This window comes from Caretta caretta, chromosome 13 (genome assembly GCF_965140235.1).
Source record: "Caretta caretta isolate rCarCar2 chromosome 13, rCarCar1.hap1, whole genome shotgun sequence".
Classification (NCBI taxonomy): Eukaryota; Metazoa; Chordata; order Testudines; family Cheloniidae; genus Caretta; species Caretta caretta.
Genome location: NC_134218.1, coordinates 5,998,299 through 6,018,472, shown reverse-complemented (window position 1 = coordinate 6,018,472; position 20,174 = coordinate 5,998,299). Strand labels below are relative to the sequence as shown.

The window sequence follows — 20,174 nt, the reverse complement described above, 5'->3', positions numbered from 1 at the left end:
AAGGCACCAATCCTGTGAAGCAAGCAGGGCTGCCTAGCTAAAGGCCAGAGGCGGAGGGGCCATGCGTGACCGATGAGGTTTCACTTTAGGGTACGTCTGCACTGCAATTGGGAGGTGTGATTGCCATGTGCAGACATACAGGGCCTACCTTTACTCTAACTCACTCACATACAGATAGCAGTGACGCTGTGGCAGGACGGACTTCATCCCGGGCTATACAAGCCCACCTGGGACCTTAGGTATCATTTGGGTGGCTAGCCGTGTTGTCATGGCTTCATTGCCATTGGTCCCCAAGCTAGCTAGATTGCAAGCACACCCCTTGATTGCAGCGTAGCCGTCCCATGAGTGAATTTCACCCAGCTGTAGGCTGCTACATGGAAGAGGGGAAGGGGAGAGAAAGGGGGGAAACAGAGATGCTAGAAGACAAGAGAGGGAGAGGAATTTATAGAGAGAGATGAGGGTCAAGGAGGTTAAACAGGGAGGAAAGGGAAGAGAGAGAAAATGGGGAAAGAGGCGAAGGGGAGGGGAATAGGGAATAAAATGGAATTTTAGAGGGTTAGTGGCGATTCTTGAGTTAGCCTGAGGATTTCACGCATGTTAAAAAGGCAGTTATTACACATGACACATAAGGGTGTAAAGCAATATCCTGGCCTCTGTTTTGGGGCAGGGAGCTGTGGTCAATGTCTCTCTCATGCCCCAAAACAGAGGCCAGGAGGATATTGCCTTGCACCGTTATGTGCCATATGTAATAACTGCCTCATAAAGCCACTCAGCTGTATGTGCGGTCCGATCCCCCTACCCTGTGCCTCTTATGGGGCCTGATCCAATTCTCGTTGAAGTCAATGGAACACTTCCTGTTGACTTTGCTGGGTTCTGGACGGGGTCCATACAGGGCTTTTCACCTGCAGATCTCAAAATACGTAGCCTAGACAAACCTACATAAGATGGGTGCACAACTGGCTGGAAAATCATACTCAAAGAGGAGTTATCAATGGTTCACAGTCCAGCAATAGGGGAAACTGAGGCACAGGGAAGTCATTTTTAATTCTAATCCTGGCTTCCAAAGCAAAGCACTTGCAACTTCTCCCAGGGTGGTTTCATCCACAAACTTTATAAGTGTACTCCCTGTGCCATTATCCAAATCATTTATGAAGATATTGAATAGAACCAGGCTCCAGACAAATCCCTGCGGGACCCCCATCGATATGGCCTTCCAGCTGGACTGTGAACCATTGATAACTCCTCTTTGAGTATGGTTTTCCAGCCAGTTGTGCACCCACCTTATAGTAAGTTTGTCTAGGCTATATTTCCTTGGTTTGCTTATGAGAAGGTCATGTGAGACTGTATCCAAAGTCTTACTAAAGTTGAGGTATATCACAGCTACTGTTTCCCCCATTCATAAGGCTTGTTACCCTGCCAAAGAAGGATATTAGGTTGGTTTGACATGATTTGTTCTTGACAAATCCATGTTGACTGTTACTGTCACCTTATTATCTTCTAGGTGCTTACAAAGTGTTTGATGATTTGCTCCCATTATCTTTCAGGGTACCGAAGTTAAACTGACTGATCTATAAAAACAACAAGGAGTTTGGTGGCACCTTAAAGACTAACAGATGTATTTGGGCATAAGTTTTTGTGGGTAAAAAACCCACTTCTTCAGATGCACGAAAAGCTTATGCCCAAATCAATCTTTTGGTCTTTAAGGTGCCACCAGACTCTTTGTTGTTTTTGTGGATACTGACTAACATGGTTACCCCCTGATACTTGACTGTTCTATATTTCTGTGGGTTGACCTTATCCTTCTTTTCATAGATAGGGACTACATTTGCCCTTTTTCGGTCCTCTGGGATCTCTCTCGTTCTTCACGAGTTCTCAGAGATAATCACTAATGGCTCAGAGATACTTCAGCCAGTACTGTAAGTCTTATAGGGTGTATTTTGTCTGGCCCCGCCAACTTGAAGACATATAACATGTCTAAGTAATTCTTACTGTGTTCTTTCCCCTGTTTTAGCCTTGGATCCTACTTATTTACACTGATATTCACTATTTAGTGGTGCAATCACTGCTAATTTTTTTTGGTGAAAACTGAAACAAAAAAGGCATTTAACACTTTGGTCATTGCTGCATGTTATTGTCTTTTCCGCCTCATTGAGTAACGGCCCTATTCTGTCCTTTGTGGTCTTCCTCTAGCTTCTAATGTATTTGTAAGATGTTTTCTTGTTACCCTTTATATCCCTAGCTTATTTTGTGCCATGGCCTTTTTAATTTTGTCCCTATATGGCAGCGTTGTTTTTGTTTTTTATATTCAGCTTGAGTAATTTGACCTGGTTTCTACTTTTTGTATGACTGTTTTTTGAGTTTCAGGTCATTGACGATCTCCTAGTTAAGCCATGGTGGGCTCTTACCATATTTACTATCTTTCCTTCTGAGATGAAGCTAGAAATGGGAGGCAGACCTGTTGAAAGGCTATGGATGGGGAAAGCTAAATGGGGTTAGAACAAGGTTGATGTCATGGTAGGTTTCGACTACAGATCACCTAACCAGGAAGAAGAAGTGAATGTGGCTTTTTAAAAACAACTAACAAAATCACCCAAAGCAGAACACTTGGTGGTGATGGGAGACTTCAGCTACCCAGACATCTGTTGGGAAAATAATACAACAGGGCCACAGGTTATCCAACCAGTTCTCCGAATGCCCTGGAGGCAACTTTCTATTACAGAAGGTGGAGAAAGCAACCAGGGGAGAGGCTGTTCTCCCCTGGATTCTGACAAGTAGGGAGGAAATGGTTGAGAATTTGAGGCTTGGATGAAAGTGATCACGAAGTTGATAGAGTTTTTGCTTCTAAGAAACGGTAGGAGGGAAAAGAGCAGCATAATGACAATGGACTTCAAGAAGGCAGAGTTTAGCAAACGCAGGGAGTTGGTAGGTACAATCCCATGGGAAGCGAGTCGAAGGGGAAAAAGAGTTCCAGACAGTTGGCAGTTTTTTTAAAGCATCATTATTAAAGGCACAAGTGCAAACTATCCCAATGCACAAGATAGATAGGAAGTAGGGTAAGAGATGGATATACACATGGTTGATGTGTTTTTATTTTTTAAGAGGACCCTTTCCTAGATCCTCTTGGGAACCTTCCAATAGCTTCACAGAGCCTCCTCCAATACTTTGATGAGAAAACCAGAGAAAGTTGGTTAAAATACTTGTATTTAAAGAGGCAGAAAATGTACAGTTAACGTTTGCATTTAACAAATAAAAAGAATGTCATGCTTCAGGCAGCCACTAAGTGGTGCTAAAAGACAGGGAGCTCAGGGCTCAGCTCTCCCTGGAGTATGAATTAACCATGATGATGATGATTTATTGTTTCACAGTTGGGGAACATCGAGAAGCCAGGTCCCTCTGCTGCAGAGCTTACAGTCTAAATGAGGAATATGACAGACAAATGAGAGCTTAATAATATACACCAGGAGGGGGCAGGAAGGATGATGGTTACAGGAATACAATTATATCTGAGTGGGTCCGAATTGTGGGGAATGGGGGGAGTGGTAATTGGCAGTTCCAGGCATAGAGGGAGAAGTCCAGGCAGATCTGAGACCCAAATGCTGCCCATATGTGGGAAGCCTGGATGTCTCTGAATCCCAATGAGGAAACAGGGCTTTACATGGCTTTTTCTTGCTGTGAACTACAACACGGTCAGGTCTGATTCTGCCACTGATACTAGCAAGTACTCTGAAGAGTTACATTGTCCGCATGCGCTGTGAAAACTGAGTGGGTTTACATGCATTGATCAATAAATAAATCAGACACACATCATGAATAAATCCATAGCAATCAGTAGTTTACACAGACAAAGTAAACGGGAAACTTCACTTTCAACGCAGCGGGTAGCTTGTGAAATCCTGCTGTACTGTTCAGATTAAGAACTTCTTATACCCAAGGTGACATCTTTGCTGTACTGCATCTATAATGAATAGTCCTCTTGAGGAGGGCACAGCCAGACCATAGCAAGGAGGCTAAAAGTCTCCAAAATGGAGCACGGTTTTCTGTCCCTCCTAAGGAGGGGGCCTTGTGTATCTTCATCTGAAATGTGCAACACAAGAATGCCCGCCGGACTCAAGCCCTGCACAGGTTAGTCAATGGAATGGATACCTCCAGCAGTGGGAAATGGAGCCCCAAATAATCACGGGGGTGAGGCGTAGGGCCGTTTCCATCAGGAGAGCGAATTGTGCGCCCGTCTGTAAATCGAGCAGAGTTTCTCTCTCAGAGCGAGGAAGGTGGGTCGTTCCTCAGCATTACCCTTCCAACACTCCAGCATGACGATATAGATCTCAGGAGGGCAAGTGCTTGGCCGGGGCAGGCGGTAGCCCATGCTGATTTGCTGTATGGTTTCTTGGTTTGTCATTCCTGTAAGGAAACAAGAAACTCCAATGACCCTATTCACCATCACGTTGTGGAGTTTATCCCCCCAAATGGCTCAGGGTGGCTGTGAAGAGTCTAGCCGGCCTCTATGGAATGGCTTCTCCATCACCATTCGATCCCTCATCAAGTGCACCTCCCATGTGTAGTGAAACCTGTGTCAAGCAACTATCAAGGCTGCCTCCTGGCTGTGCCGTAGTGGCTCCATGCACTGTGCTGAAAGCCTCCTTTCCTGGCAGGAAGACTGGATGGCGGGGTGGGAGGAGCACACGTTTCATCAGGGCTATCTGCTGGATGTCGGTGAGGTGGGGAGCCAGAGGACAGCAGCCTTGTGTAAGGGGAGCACAACGAGGGTACATCTACACTGCAAAAAACCAAACCAATCCGCGGCACCAAGTCTCAGTCTGGGGCAATTGACTCAGGCTGGAAGCGCTCGTGCCACAGGGTTGAAAATAGCTGGATAGATATTAGGGCTCAGGTCGGAGCTGCAAGTCTCTCCCCCCTCGGCAGGTTTCGGAGCCTGGGCTCCAGCCCGAATGTCTACGCTTAGCCCCACAGTGCGAGCCCGAATCAGTTGACCTGGGTTCCGAGAGTTGCGACCACAGGCGCTTTTCTTGTGTAGACGCGCCCTGAAGGACATTCTCTGAAAGAGCGTGGCACAGTATCCCTCGAAAGGCAGCACAGCTGGTAAAAAGGAGGGGGAAGGGTGGGCATCATACCTTCATACGGGGTCTGCCCATACGTGAAGACTTCATAGAGCAGGATCCCATAGGACCAAACGTCAGATTTCAGTGAGTAGGTGTGGTAGTTTGCTACTTCTGGTGCTGTCCACTTCACTGGGATTTTGGTGCTGCCGCTGGTGGAATAAATATCGTCCTAAAAAGCAGCAGGAGATAGGCCATGAGCAAAGGGGAAATAACAAACACAATATCCCCTCTCTCACAGGCACGGGGGCAGGAGAAGCCTAAGCTGCTATCTCAAGTAACCCTTACTAGCCCCACAGCTCTCTCTCTCCAACGGTGCACTCGTTTCAGGGCCGACACTGATTGTGTCCTGCCACACGCGATGTAACTGGAGACCATGTTTCAGTACCTCGGTCTAGCTGTAGCTCTCGGCATTGTCAACCTGGGACAGCCAAGGCTGGATCCCTGGTGCTAGTTTCTCATCCTCTAGGCAGGCAGAAAAGTCAGTGTTTGGGGAGAGGTGGAGTTGTCTGTTCTGTGGCATTCAAAGGCAACCCCTCCAGCCAGTTAATCAGCTGTATCTAAGTCTAACCAGCTGGTAGGATGGTGCCACCTTGTAAAAGCCTCAAGGGTGGGGCTCACAGGTTCCAGTGTGAATTGGGGCTTTGAAACTGGGAGCCCCTTGGAGACAGGGAAGGGAATGTGGAAATAAGCAAGGCAAAAGGGACCAACAGCTTCCAGCAGACCAACCTTGAGGAGCCTGGCGAGTCCAAAATCGGCGATTTTGCAGGTGAGGTTGTCTCCCACAAGGATGTTCCTAGCGGCCAAGTCCCTGTGAACGATATGCTGTTCTTCAAGGTACGTCATCCCATCGGCCACCTGGCAAGCAATGCTCATCAGGTGGAGTGTGCTCAGAGCCCTCCCTTCCAGACCTGTTAAACCAGCGATCGAAGGACCAAAATCACTTTCTGTTTTAGGCTGATCCATTAAAACCCTCACAGAGCACGTTATGGAATCAGTACATCCTTGCTAGGAAAGAGACCTGCTGCTAGGAACTGACAAAATAAACACGTTATGAACGTGTGCAGCCTTTGTTATTCAGCCCCCACTTCTGCAAAGCACTCACACACACGCTTAACTTTGAGCACATGCAGGTTCCCCTTGACTTCCATGTCTGTAAAGTTAAGCGTGTGTTTCAGTGCTTGGCAGGCGTTGGACCCCTGTGAGCTCTGTTGCAGTGAGGAAGGTGGTCCTCATAAGGAGTATGGTAGGAGTATGAGCCACTGTTAGGAGTATGAGCCATGGAGTCTAACTTTTGGCTGGGAGTTGTGTTTCAGAACCCATCCTACTTGGGAGTTGTTGCTCCTTGGATAATGAGTCCTGCGGGATCCATAGCCCCAAAGGAGGTCCCATTAGTCAATGGAGGATGTTACCTAGTAAAGAAGAGGTCCCAGCTGGGAGCTGTGTGACTTGTTTCCCTAACGACTATTTCCTGGTTGGGGGAATGAAAGAAAAGAATGAGAGAAATAAACACCACAGGCATGTTCTTCGTGCAGTTTCAGGGCTGACTCATCAAGATGGCAACAGGAGACTTGCCTTTTTATCTGTTTCAGACGCCAATGCCCAAGGGACAAGTTTTGGCAATTCGCTTCCAACAGAGGTTGTGGCCGAGCAGGCTGGGGAGCTGAAAACTCACTCTCCCAGTCCCCCGGTGAAACAACCTCCTTTGGAGTCGGTGAACAACGAAGCAGCACGCCATTCGGACTGCGCGAATGTCTCAATGTGCCACGGCAACTCTTCTTAGAGAGGGGCGTCAAGCGACGGCAGGAGTTCAAACCTGCAGGAGCTTTGAGGAAGCCTATGCCTTGTCGACATACACAAGTTGTACTGTTTTCACTACACCGGTATAGTCCGAGCACTACCGCCCTCCAGAAAGGAAGGGGAATAAACTGTACTGGAAAAAGACAGCATTATACGGATATAACCCACATGAGGTATTAGTCTAGTATATATATTTCAGTAAAACAATCACACCCGACCAAGTGAGTTATACCAGCACAAAAAACGGTGTGAAGACCAGGCCTTACATTCAGATCTGGGTGCTCAGGACTGTTGAGACTTTTCTGCAAAGAGGCCCATTGCATAGTTACCGGTGGTAGGGGTGAGGGCTTCTGTAAGAGGTTTAAAATTAAAAATGGCGAATTGTCCCTGGCCGACGTATGGTGAATTAGAATGTACCCGGGGCTGAATTCTGCTTTCAGTTACACTGGGGTAAGCATGGAATTGCTCCGACTGGGGTGGAGCCGCCCTGCCTTCGCCCCAACGTAAATGAGAGCAGAGCTCGGCGGGCTGCCTCTTTTGATGGTAGCGCGTTGTCACCGGTTTAATTTGGGCAGGGCGGAGGCAGCCGCCTGGGCCCTGCCGTCCCTTCGAGCTGCTCTTGAGTGCTGGGAGACTCGAGTTCCAAGAGTGGTACGGTCCCATGGGGGGAGGGAGAGCTCAGTGGTTTGAGCATTGGCCTGCTAAACCCAGGGTTGCGAGTTCAATCCTTGAGGGGGCCATTTAGGGATCTGGGGCAAAAATTGGGGATTGGTCCTGCTTTGAGCAGGGGGTTGGAGTAGATGACCTCCTGAGGTCCCTTCCAACCCTGATAGTCTATGATTCTATGGCTCCCTGCGCAGCGCTTGGCATTCAGGGCCGGGTGGTACCGACCGCTGAGGTAGCTCTCCAGGTTGCCTTTCCTCATGAGTTCGGTGACGATGTACAGGGGCTCGCCCACAGAGCAGACTGCATGGAGCTGGATCAGCCTCTCGTGCTTCAGCCGCTTCAGGTTCTGAATCTCTTTGGTGAAGTCTTCCGCCTTCATGTCAGCTGTGGAGGAAGCCGAAACGTTTCCAGGGTGAGTGCGTTTCTCGCTACGTTCATCCCTGCCTTTCTCCATGTGGCTGCGGGAGCTTTCCAGCCCCCGCCCCCACTCTGCGGCTCTCACGGCTCATGCACCCCACCCCCTCACAGCTCATTAACAATAACATTTATTGAGGTTGTTCTCGTTAGGACTGAGATGCCATTTTCAGGTAGCTGCTGAGTGCAGAAGGACCTTCCACACTAGTGGTTCTCAACCTGGGGTAAGCCTGCCCCTAGGGGGACGCAGAGGTCTTCCAGGGGGTACATCAAGGCATCTAGATATTTGCCTAGGTTTACAACAGGCTACATAAACAGCACTAGCAAAGTCAGTAAAAACTAAAATTCCTTACAGACAAGGACTTGTTTATACTGCTCTATATACGATACGCTGAAATGTAAGTACAATGTTTATATTCCAATTGATTTATTTGATAATATACGGTAAAAATGAGAAGTCAGCAATTGTTCAGTACTAGTGTGCTCTGACATTTTTGTATTTCTATGTCTGATTTTGTAAGCAAGGAGTTTTTAAGTGAGGTGAAACTTGGGGTACACAAGACAAATCAAACTCCTGAAAGGGGGTCAGTACTCTGGAAAGGTTGAGAGCCCCTGTTCCACACAACAGTGCAGTGTCTTACCATGAGGCCTCCAGAGTGATGGGGGGTAAGGGGGGAGGAAGGCATTTTGTAAAGGCCTCAACGTAGATAGGACCGGATTTTCGAATGGGTGCGTGCAGACGTGTGGATGCTTTGGCATGCACCTCGCTTCCAGGCAAGTAGCCTTACTGAGCTAGGGTTGCCCGACTAAGCCAGGCAGGAAGTCCTATCGAAGTTAGTTTATTCAGTCTGATTGTTTACATGAAAGGTTGGGTGATCAAGGGGGAAATGAAACAGACTGGAGAGATCTTTCATGGCAGTGAGTGAAAGAGACAAGGTGGCACATGGTTAATGTTCCCTGCCTTCGCGTCCACGCACCTTGTTTTATGATTTTGATGGCAACTGGGACCATGTTCTTCCACAATCCTTCCCACACCTCTCCGAAGTATCCTTCCCCCAGTTTCCTCCCGAGGGTGAATTCTGAACGGGGCCGTTCCCATGCATCTCTCACCGGAGGTGTCTGTATTAAACATATAGAGACACAGAACATTTCATTTCAGGCCTATGCCATCCAGCTAGTCAGGTAGAGGCAGCTTTATGAACCAGGGCAGACTTGGGCATAGGATGAGAAAGCAACCGAAGTCAGCATCCAGTCCAGTCCCAAACAGCACCTCTTCATCCTGATTCTCCTCTGTTACGTGTGCACTTCTGACCCTCAGATGTGTCCCAGAATCCTTTGCCGTGGCTACTGCCTTTGGAGCACTGGCCACATTTGGGAGCCAGAGATGTCCATGAGAACAGAACTTTGAGACTGCAGGATCTACCACCATTTTAGGACCAGGAACTACAAAGGCTCAAGGGATACTAAGGGCTCTGGTTTCTCTCGGGAGGCAGTTAGGTCTCACAGGAAGCGTGAAGGCAGAGAAGCTGCTGGAAGGGGTATGTAGCAGGAAGCAGCCGCTCAGATCACAGAGAGACCATCCCATCTGCACCATTAATATTGATTTGTATGATAAGAGGGTGCTCAGTGAAGCTATAGGAAACTGGTCTCTGTCCCCTGCAAATTAAACTTCTCGGTAGAGCTGGTTGAAACTTGGAGTTTCTGTTCCAGAGGAAGTTCCTACATTTCAAATTCTTTTTCACTCTGAATTGGAACCAATGACCTTACAAATGGCCTTGAATATGGAGTAAGCATTTGAGAAAGCCCTGTGCAATTCAACTTGAAGAAAGGGAAACCAGATAAAAGCCGCAGAACAAGAGAGACTCCTTAACCTTATAATTAACACAGCAGAGCCTGAAAGCAAAGAGGCTGATGGATGGATAAGAGGGCAGCTATATTAAAAGGACACTTAAACCTTTCATTTAATAAAGTGTCGAAAGTTGAGCTGCTCAAAAAATTATGGACACATTTCTGTGAAAAAATGCTGAAAAAAACGTTTTTCATTTTCAACATTTTTTCACTGAAAGACTTTTTTATTTCTGTTGGCAGAATGAACACGGATTTTTTTTTTTTTTCATTCTGGCCCCATTTCTCCCACTGGAGAATGTTTATAGTTTTTGGATTCATTTTTTTTTTTTTGGCTCCAAAACAAAAAGAATGCAACCAGTTCTACAAGAAACTGCCTGCATTGTCCTTCAGAATGCCTCTGTTCTAATGGCCACCATATCCCCTAGCAAATCACCTGCTCCCTACCCCATCACAATCACAGAACAAGTTACAAGACTAAAATGAAATAACGAAGAAAGAAAACGGCCAAGGCCAGCAAGCAAATAGTGAGCATCAGGTTTAAGATGAGTGTAAGAGTGAAAGAAACTAGTTGACGCTAGTGTTGTGTACACAGACCTTAGGGATGCAGGGCTGTAACAAGGGGCTCTGTACAACTTTCCAGTTTATGGTGTAAAAGGTGAGCAGTTCCTCCATGTTGGGGAAAGTGTGTCCCTTTTGTATGTACAGACCTCCGTCGGGCTCCTTACAGATCCGGAAATGACTGACTTTAGCATGATTACGGACTGCAAGAGAAAAACCAAAGGAGAAATTGAAACAGAGTTCAGTGACCCATGCAACCAGCACTAGTCCCCTCTTGAGCATTGCTGGCTCTGGCCTCAGTTTGGCTCTCATTTACACCAGTGTAACAACACTGACTTCCATACTAAAGAAGTTCAGCCTAGATAGTTTGTCCAAGAGGTGGTTAACAGGTGACTTGGTCTATAAATGGTCTCTAAATACTAACACATGGCAGAGATTTGATAGTAGACAGCTCTTTATCTAGCAGACCAAGGCCAACGAGATCCAATGATTGGTAGCTAAAGGTAGACAAATTCAGACTGGAGGTAAATTTTTAACAGGGAGGGTAATTAACCATTGGAACAATTTACCCAGGGACGTGGTGCGATCTCCAATCACCTGAAGTCTTTCAATCAAGACTGAATATCACTGTATGCTAATTTGCAAACAGAGTTTACGGGCGTGATGCAGAAATTACTGGGGTGAGGGTCTTCATCTTGTGTCATGCCAAAGGTCAGACTAAGTGATGCATTAAAAATCTATGAATTTACATCACTGTAAATGAGACCTGAATCAGGCCCTGATAGCTTAAAGCCGGAATTTCTTTTTTTATATAATCCACAGATCAATAGAACAATCCACTGGAAATAAACCCTGCGGCTAAGGACTATGAAGCTGTCTTATGAAGCTGTAAATTGTTTATGGCTTTCATATCCCTGAATGAGAGCATTGTACTTTGCTTTCCCACAGTGATTCAGCGATCAATATTTGCATAAATACGCAGGGTGTTCAATGGCCATTGGAGTGGCTTTCTGTCCCTTTTCAGAGCTGAAGTGAAGCCATCTTAATAGGATGCTATAAACCACTTTAAACACATCCCTACTCTTTCCTGCTTGTTGGTGAGCCCAGCTCCACAGGCAGAATGTTCCTTCACCCAGGGGCTTCTCCCACTTGCATGTGGTACATGCTGATCACTTCCCTTTCCCCTCATCTTGCCAAATCTACACCTGGGGCTGCCATAGCCCAGGGAAGGGCGACCAAGAGAGAAAGGAACCTAAAAAGTGCCTTGAGACTGCTCTAAATTATGCCAGGGGTGAATTTGGCCTCTGGCAGGCCCCCAGGATGGAGGTAGGTGGCAAGGTGGCTCACAACCATCTTCATTTCCCTTCCCCACCAGCTGTGCCACCCTCTGCTCCTGGGCAGCACTGAGCCCCCTTTGTGGCACGAGGGCAGAAATGAGTCACAGACAGCAGCAGGGCCGGACTTTGCAGAGCGCTGGGGGTTACCTGACAGAGAATACTCCCCCCGGCTACTCTCGCTGTCGCGGATGAGGAAGGAGCCGTGTTGATTGGGTGGTGAGAGAAGGAGCTGCTGGGCCTCATTTCGACTGACTCCACTGAAGTACCAGCTGCAAGAAAGACAAATGGCCGATCAGAGCAACTGAGCCCCCAGGACAGACCCTTGCTGCGCCCGGGCCCCGAGAGGCATTGAGACGAGAGGAGTCAGAGTAAAGCCCAATAATGCCCCGAAATGGGCAGCGTGAACCGAGCTGGGCTCTGCACCATGTGGCTGCAGCTGGCTCCGTTTAGCCATAGCATGCGCCAGGGGACAAGCGACGGAGGGTCAGGTCCTCAGCTGGGGTCAATCAGCAGCTCTGCACGGACTTCGACAGAGCTATGCTGATTGACGCCAGCTGAGGGTCTGGCCCAGGGGAGCTCATCGGCACTGCTGTGTTTTATGCAAAAGGAGGTGTGATACGGGAGTGATGGGCACCAGTAAAACCTCCTAAGGCAGATAATAAAAGACTTGCTGCAAAAAAACTCCAGCCCCCTGAATACTAGCAAGTAAAAAATGAGGTGGCCAGTGCCCAGGGTGCACAAGAGAGAAATGCACCTTTTCCTTCTTTTCCTAGAAGAAGAGCTGTCTGCTGCAGCAGGAACAACCTGCATGGGCTAGGTTAATGCACAATGCACAGGCACAGACCAGCCTTTGCATGTATCAGCCCAGGTTCGAGGAGGCCTGCAGGGAACAGAAGGTCTCCGGCTCCCCCTAGATGTGAAGAGGGCAAAGTGACTTTCCCTCACCCGCGGGCAGGGTTAATCTGCCTATTTACCACTTGTTTGGGTGTTGCTGAAGAGGTGTGATCTGGCCTTTCTTAGGAATGGCGTTTAGTGGGTTATATTGGTGCATAACTGCGTATGCTCATGTGAGCATGGACGTGGGGCTGGATGCGGAGTCCAACCAACCATTTCCTTTGTTTTGAAAAGACCTCGTCATCTGTAACCCAGCCCTGCTTAGCCCACGGACCGCCTGGTGCGAGGGATGCCCACATGAAAGCCAGAGACAAGGTTTGCTAGTTTACAGTGCTCATGCTCAGCGGTACTCAAGGAGCTGCCCTTTGATGTCCATTTCAGTTCAGTAATGTACATTGTGGCTGCACATGTACAAGCCAGCAGTGCAGTTTGCTAGCTTCACCCACCCCCATTGTGGAGGCATGCGCCCCAGTATTGAAGGAACTGCCCATTGATGTCAATTTCTTAATTTATAATGTCGCTCCCCGGACTAGTCACATCAGACGCACACACTGTTTTCCTAATGTCTCCCACACAGCTTTCTTCCCCTTGGGTATCAACCATGTTACATTCATTCCCTGCCCTCTGCAGAGGCTTTGTATGTCTCATGTGGCACAAAGGGAGCAGAAACCCCAGTGCTGAGGGTTGGCCAGAAACTGCTTGTATCCAACCCTCCCAGTGGCAGGGTTGAACAGATGATCAGGATGCCAGATGTTCTCCCCATGTCCCCACCGAGCTGGAATAGCAGAGATGCTGGTTCTTGGGTTCCAGCCCACACTACCTGTGGTTATCACTATTTGTGTTTGTGCAACTGCCTAATGAGCAGCAGAAGAGCTGATTTACAGTGCAGAGACAGGAGCACCCGCAAACAATCGCACCACAAACAATCACACCCTCTGATGTCATCGCTAACCTTTGCGCTCAGAGGCTGCTGAATGATTCGCTCAGTTTCAGCGGGGCCTTTTGTTATCTGGTATCACAGCTTGTTAATGCCAAACTATTTCCTTCATTCTTTGGACTCCGGAGGAGAGTACAGGAAAGCCCGGCACTTTGCCCCAGATAAGAGCAGATCTTTAGAACCAACGGCGTCTGCTATAAACACTTAACTTCACCAAAGTTACCGGCCATGTTGATCTTAATTCAGCAGTTAAGGAAGCAGGAAGAATTAGAAGGGTTTGGTAGCACCTAAAATAAGGCACTTATTTGCCCTTCAGTTCTAGAAAATCCAGGTTCAAATATGGATTAGGTCACAAGTGAAAATGTGCCAGTGGTCTTTCCTCTATTTGCCCGTCACAAAACTACCCTTTGTGCTTGGCAAAATGCCGTACAATCGTCAGTCTCTGACCAAAGGAGGTCTAAGATTGGAATAGCAAGGCAGGGCTGCAGGTCAGGTGTGAGGTGCTGTGGGCAGAGCTGTGCTAGGTGTGCTATTGGGGACAGGACCTTTAAGGGCTGAGCTTCCCAGAAACAGTGCAGGCAGGGCTCCAGGAAGCTCATTGTTACAGGCAGAGCCAATTGCAATTGGACACAGAATGCAGCAGAACTCTTGCAAACTCCTTCAGTGTGGAGGGCTCACTAAACACCACACAAGGGGCGTTTTGCACAGTCCCTGCCCAGAGCCAGCCTTGTCTCTAACCAGGACTATCCCATCTTAACACACATGGGTACTAAAATGTGTATGCACAAATGTATACGTGGCCATTCAGTGTGTGTAAGGGTTCAGGGGGCCAGGAACAATATCATTTGTCTTTTCTCACCACTCTTCTAATTATTACATCATTTATTTGTATTACCATAGTGCCTTTGAACCCTAGTTGTGAAGCAGGGCTTCATTGTGCTAGGCGCTGTACAAACCCAGAAAGAGACGGTCCCTGCCCCAAGGAGTTTACAATGTAAGTACTAACCTAAACTGCACTGCTCCTAAAATCCTGCCGGTCAGGCGTTCTGATGGATGCAAGTGGATCCCGGCTCCGTCCTCCCCCTCCAACTCCTCTACTCCTATAATTTGTGCAAATCTATTGTTAAAAATCATCTGGGAAAGGGTCAGAGGTCATCGCTTCCCAGGCAATACATGAGTAAAGGCGGTTGCCAGGGTACTAGAGGCCATTGCTGCAGAAAGCTGAACTGGTGTTTGTTACAAAGGGTTGAGCAGTGAAAGGGTCTGTTAGTATCTCTGCACACCCCCACGCAGGCACTGGGAGAGGCTCCCAGAGGGTGTTGGGTGAATGGCGCCCCTGAGCCTGCATTTACCAGGGACTTGATCCATCCAGCAGCGTTGTATACTCAGCCCAAGGCACAGCTGGCGTTTCTTGTTCTTGTTTGTTCTTGTTGGGAGGGGCAGGGGGGAAGACAGGTTGAGCCTGTCCTGGGGCTCAGGGTTGGTGTAACTGCACAGAAGGGAGATGGAAAGGGATTATTTGCCTCAGCTACAAGCACTGATGTGGTGTGGATCTGACAGGCTCTTCGCCTCGCTCCCCCGCAACCGGCTCACTTGCAATACACCCGGCTAGCTGAGGAAAGCTGCTTCCCCCCCAGGCTGTTAGCATAGTCCCCCCTCTCGTCTCTTCACCTAGCGTGACGGTTCTGGGCAAGCTGCAAGCGCACATACACCCAGTAAATGAAAAATGAATCTAGGTTGCCAGGCCTGGGGCCAGGCGGTGCCCTCAAGACCCCCGCCTGCAATGGGAGCAGAATCAGAGCATCACCGGCAGGCCGCAGGTGAAGACAACCCACTGCCCGGCTGCACAGGAGGGTGCGGAGTGAACACGCTGCGGGGAGCAGGCAGCTCGTGGCTGGAGAGCAGCGGCTGGTGGCCAGAGAGCGGCAGCTAGTGGCCAGGTGCCCAGCTGTGAAGGCAGTGCCCCTCCAGCAGCAGGAAGGGTGGCCAGACCATTTCAGGCCATCCTCACTTCTGCCCTGCTGCTGGCGGTGACTCTGCCTTCAGAGCTGGGCTCCCGGCCAGCAGCCGCTGCTCTCCGGCGGCCCAGCCCCGCCACCAGCAGCAAGCGCAGAAATAAGATTTAGCAGTACCACAATCCCCACCCCTCCCAATAACCTTGCAAGCCCCGCCCCCCCGAACTCCTTTTTGGGTCAGGACCCCTAAAATTATGACACTGTGAACTTTCAGATTTAAATAGCTGAGATCATAAAATGTAGGATTTTAAAAATCCTATGACCGTGAAACTGACCAAATTGGACCGTGAATTTGGTCGGGCCCTATATATGGGCCTCAACTCAGGCGTCAGTCTTGCACCCCCAGATAACTAGGGGCAGGTGGTAGGGTGCAAACAATTGCAGGCGTATTTGAGCATACGTGGATACGTGGGTGGGAGTCCCAAAAAGCATTCAGCAGTGGCACAAGGCTTCTGCCACGGAGACGCGGAGTTTTGCCACTGGATTTCAGTGAGCTAGGTCAGTGGTCTCCAAAGTGGGGTGCGTGCACCCCAGGGGGGGCACCAGAGGATTCCAGGGGGTGCGTGGCAGGAGGAGTGCCACCTGACAGCACTCCGCTGTTTTTTTTCTTCGCCTGCAGCAGGTCTTCCCCTCCAGCGGCACGCCTGGGGCAGGTCTTGCCTCCTTTTTACTTCGGCAGCACGCCTACGGCAGGTCTTCCCCTCTCCTTTCTTCGGTGGCACCGGGGCGTGCGCGATCCAAAAACTTTGAAGACCACTGAGCTAGGTTACTGCTTCTGAAAGTCCCACTCTACCAGGTGCTGTGGGGGTGCAGCCAGTGATTTGGGTGACTCCGTGAGATCAGATTCTTTGCTCCTGCAAAACTGCACTCACGAGACTATTTGGTAACAAACTCAGAAGCCGCTTTTCAGAAATCGGGACGCTGGTGCATACGCCCCACTAATTTCTCTCTGCCACACAGATTATTGCTGGCTGCAGATTATTAAAGGAACTATGAATTGGTGAGGCAAGAAAGTGAGGAATACATAGCATCAACGAAGCCAAGCACGCTCCACAGGTTAAGGATCAATTTCCTCCACCTAGGAGTACTAATGACTTTTACTCCTCTCCTGGAATTATTCTAATTCAGCTACTCTCTTCACGGGGCCCATGAATGAATTTGTCAACAAAGCTTTGCCTGAACCTGCCTGCTGCTGTCCTGGTGCGTTGCCAGTCGTAACAGCTAAACTGCACTGTGGGTTTATGCTCTAGACAAGCACGACCACGAACATGGTCACTCCTGATCTACACTGAGGTTTGATCCCACCAGCAAGAAAAGGTGGGTTCCTTTACTCCATGTGCCACCTGTAATACAGGTGTGAAACACAGGTGTGCTGGTAAAGACTGACCCAGCCCCAATCAGTGGATGAGGGTCAGGACTACACAAGTGTCATGCCCCTGGCATCTGAGAGGCATCGGGATGTACTGATGGCTACTGGTACAATGCCCACCCTGCCATTGCTACTAGGGCTTGGATGGGGTTGTGTGGAGAGTTAGGGGAATTTTTATTTTTTGGCAAATACTAAAGTCACTGAAAAAATGCAGGTTTGGGGTGACCGACCCTACCTGTGAATTCAGATTGAATCTGGTGGCCAGATTTTTTGTGTGGACAAAAAAAAAAAGAAAAAAAGAAATTAGGGAAAACAATTCAAAAATGGCAAAACCAGTTTGTTGAGAAACTGCTGATCCCTTTGATCTACACAATTTTTTTCATTTTGATGAAAACCCTCCCCAAAAATCCATTTTTTTCTTGTATTTTTCAATCCAGCCCTACCTGGAGCCTGACGAAAAGAAACGAATTCATCAGTGCTGAAAACCCTGTATTCTGCTCGTACCCCACCACCATTTTTTTGGTCGGTGTTCTGTCTATCTAATCTCAGTGAGATGGAGAGATGGAACGGAACCCTATTTATTTTAAAATGCAAAGTGGTTTCACTTTGAAAACTGACTGTAGTGTGTATCGGATGCTGTCACCCACATTCCACCCCTTTGACTCCATATTCAGGAAGATAAGTAAGAGCTCAGCTGCCACTTGAGTAAACTTGAAAGACCAGAGGAGAAACTTTTCCTGGGACTTCACTCGGAGTTTTCTTTCGCAATGCTTGCTTCCAGCGTGTGTGTAATATGCTAATGGTACTGACTGACTCATGGGCCTGATACTGGCAGAACGGAAGTGTCTCAGGTGTGCTTCACAAAGCACGTCGGACCTGGATCATTGTGAGTGGGGAAAGAAATGCTGCCTTTCACTCACGCACTGGGCAGGAAGAGGTTAATGTTCTAACCTTAAAATCAGCAGCTGTGAAGGTGTTGCTGGGGAGTTGTTGGCGGGGTGGGGGAGTGGTTTGCCAGAGCAGCTTGCTGCTGGAGCTCCACAACACCCTCCCCTTGGGCCGGTGCTGGAGCTGGAGAACTCGACTGGCCCACGGCTGTGCCGAAACAGGGGTTTTGTCTGGTGGGGCTTGGGGGTTCAGCAGGGCAGCTGCCTCCCTCTGCCAAGCTTGCCACAGCTGTCTACTTAGCCTCATCCCACACCGCAGTCTGGGAGAAGAGGACCAGCAGCGGTTTGGGGGACTGATGCAGCACAAAGAGGGATTAAAAGCCTTGTCTACACACACCTCGCATTGCTTTAATCAAACCAGTCTAACCCCCCTTGTCTAAAGGGCAGCTATACTACTGGAAAGGTGATGTATCCTGGCACAGTGTATTCTCAAACAGGAAGGGGAACAGCTATACCTGGGACAAGACCCCTTCAGACTGGTATCAATGTGTCCAGGCTGGGGGTTTTACCAGCATCACTATTTCAGTTAAAAGAAAATAATCACACCCTAACCGACACAGCATCACCAGTACAGAACCTGCGAGTGGAGCAGGCCCTTGGCAGCCACCTGCCAGGGATCATTATTGTTTGTATTACCGGAGCACCAAGGAGCCCCCAGCTTGGAGCAGGACCCCGTTGTGCTAGGTGCTGTACAAACAGAACAAACAGCTCAGACATCTCTCTGTTTGGCCTGGAACTGTGCGATGCACCAGTTCCACTTGCAGCCCAATAACCGTGGTGTGCCGTAGGCCCTGACTACTGACAATAACAAATGCAAATTACAAATAAAAGAGAGACAAGACAATGCTACAGTTCAAGCTGATCGGGGACAGCCTCAATGTAGAGGCAGCAGGCCCAGCGTTTGTTCTTTGTCCCTAGCTTTCAGTTCTGCCAGGCCTTAGATCAATATATAGCACTGGTGCCGGGAGATCCAGCTTGCCAAGTTTCCCCCTGCTTTGTGCTTCATTTACAAAAGATTATCCCCACACAAGCCACAGTGAAGAGCTGGTACTTACAGCTGATGGGAGGTTTCCTTGTTGATCCTTGCCACGTAATTAGCAGGGACGTAGCCCAGCGCTGGTTCCCCCGAAAGCCTCCTGGCTAAGACATATTCCCCCTCTTCTTTGAGGACACAGAGTTTATCTCCTCGGCTGACGCTCAGCTCCTCTGCACTCCTGGCTCTGAAATCATACAGTGCACTAAAGAGAGAGGAGCTGGGGAGGACAGGATCCGGCTCTAGGTCTGGCCGCAAGGGGACAGGATCAGGCTCAAAATCCCCCTGTGAGGGCCTATCAGCAGAGACGGTGTTTGGCCAGAGTTTGTTCCACAAGGAGGTCAGGAAGGTCAAGCGCTTCCTGACATGTTGTTCCATCCCTGTTCCCAACAAAGCTGTGTCCAAGCATGAGGCCGCTATGCTATAGCATTTCTCCACAGCAGAGCAGGGACTTTTGGTCCCATGTCTTTAGTCCTGAGCTCTGCACATCATCTGTTCGAATCAACGCTCAGGGGCGTGTGATGCCAGCTCAGTGCTGAAACAGGCACCTGTGCTGTCTTTAGCTGAGAACTTCCTACTTCTGAAAGTGAAACGAGAAGATCAGGTGTAACTCGTTGCTGGCTGGAGCCATAGGCTCAGACCTGCACACACATCTGGCCTTACAATCACACCTGGAGTTTGCTTCATTAGTCAACTCTGTTTACACTTTAAGAAGCAAGGGAATCTTTTGAACTAGAAATTAACCAAAAATATGTTCTGGTAGTTACCAGTTACTGACAAACAGAAATCTCTGGTAGGTAGGAAGGACTCGTATGTACAAGTGGTAAATCTCAGAGAAATAACAATCTCCCTCTATCTTGTGCAGGATCTTTCAGATAAATTATCTCATATAAATTATTATATTATAAATGTGCTAGAGTTAAAAACAGGAGTTCCAGAGACAGCAAGTGAGAGAATGTAAGAGGGGGAGGTTTTCAGCTGGAGTGGTCTGGATTTTTGCCTCAAATATTTTTTTGCTCGGCACTTACAGCTCTCCTCCTGGGCAGGTTCTGACATCCGGCTTTACCTGTCTGGAGCACTCTAACTCCCCCTGTACTGCAACTGCCTTGCTTTTGGTTTTAAACTGGAGCTCTTTTGTGGGTGCAATCCATAGACTGTTGAATAAAAGGGAGAGGTTTATTGCATTTCTTGTCCGGAGTTTACCGTTTATGTGGCCTCAGGTTTGCTATGTAATGTGAAAAG

The 20,174-nt window shown here is 48.6% G+C and overlaps 1 protein-coding gene across 1 annotated transcript; it reads right to left on the bottom strand.

Annotated features, from left to right (window-relative positions):
- Positions 1 to 3,144: 3,144 nt before the first annotated feature.
- On the bottom strand, positions 3,145 to 19,310 carry SRMS (src-related kinase lacking C-terminal regulatory tyrosine and N-terminal myristylation sites). Its single transcript, XM_048820433.2, has 8 exons — positions 18,955 to 19,310; positions 11,885 to 12,006; positions 10,437 to 10,603; positions 8,972 to 9,113; positions 7,806 to 7,964; positions 5,844 to 6,025; positions 5,130 to 5,286; positions 3,145 to 4,398 (listed from the first exon to the last, which is right to left on the bottom strand). The coding sequence occupies exons 1-8, from the start codon at positions 19,308 to 19,310 to the stop codon at positions 4,205 to 4,207; spliced, it is 1,479 nt and encodes a 492-aa protein (XP_048676390.1). The 3' UTR covers positions 3,145 to 4,204.
- Positions 19,311 to 20,174: the final 864 nt, after the last annotated feature.

What these genes read in the sequence shown, in the direction of transcription:
- SRMS (XM_048820433.2), bottom strand. Translation starts at nt 19,310, where the DNA reads ATGGAACAACATGTCAGGAAGCGCTTGACCTTCCTGACCTCCTTGTGG. An exon ending in TACAGCCCTGCATCCCTAAG is followed by an intron (nt 9,114 to 10,436) that starts GTCTGTGTACAC and finishes TGTTTAATACAG; the next exon opens with ACACCTCCGGTGAGAGATGC. An exon ending in TGGGCAGACCCCGTATGAAG is followed by an intron (nt 4,399 to 5,129) that starts GTATGATGCCCA and finishes GTTTCCTTACAG; the next exon opens with GAATGACAAACCAAGAAACC.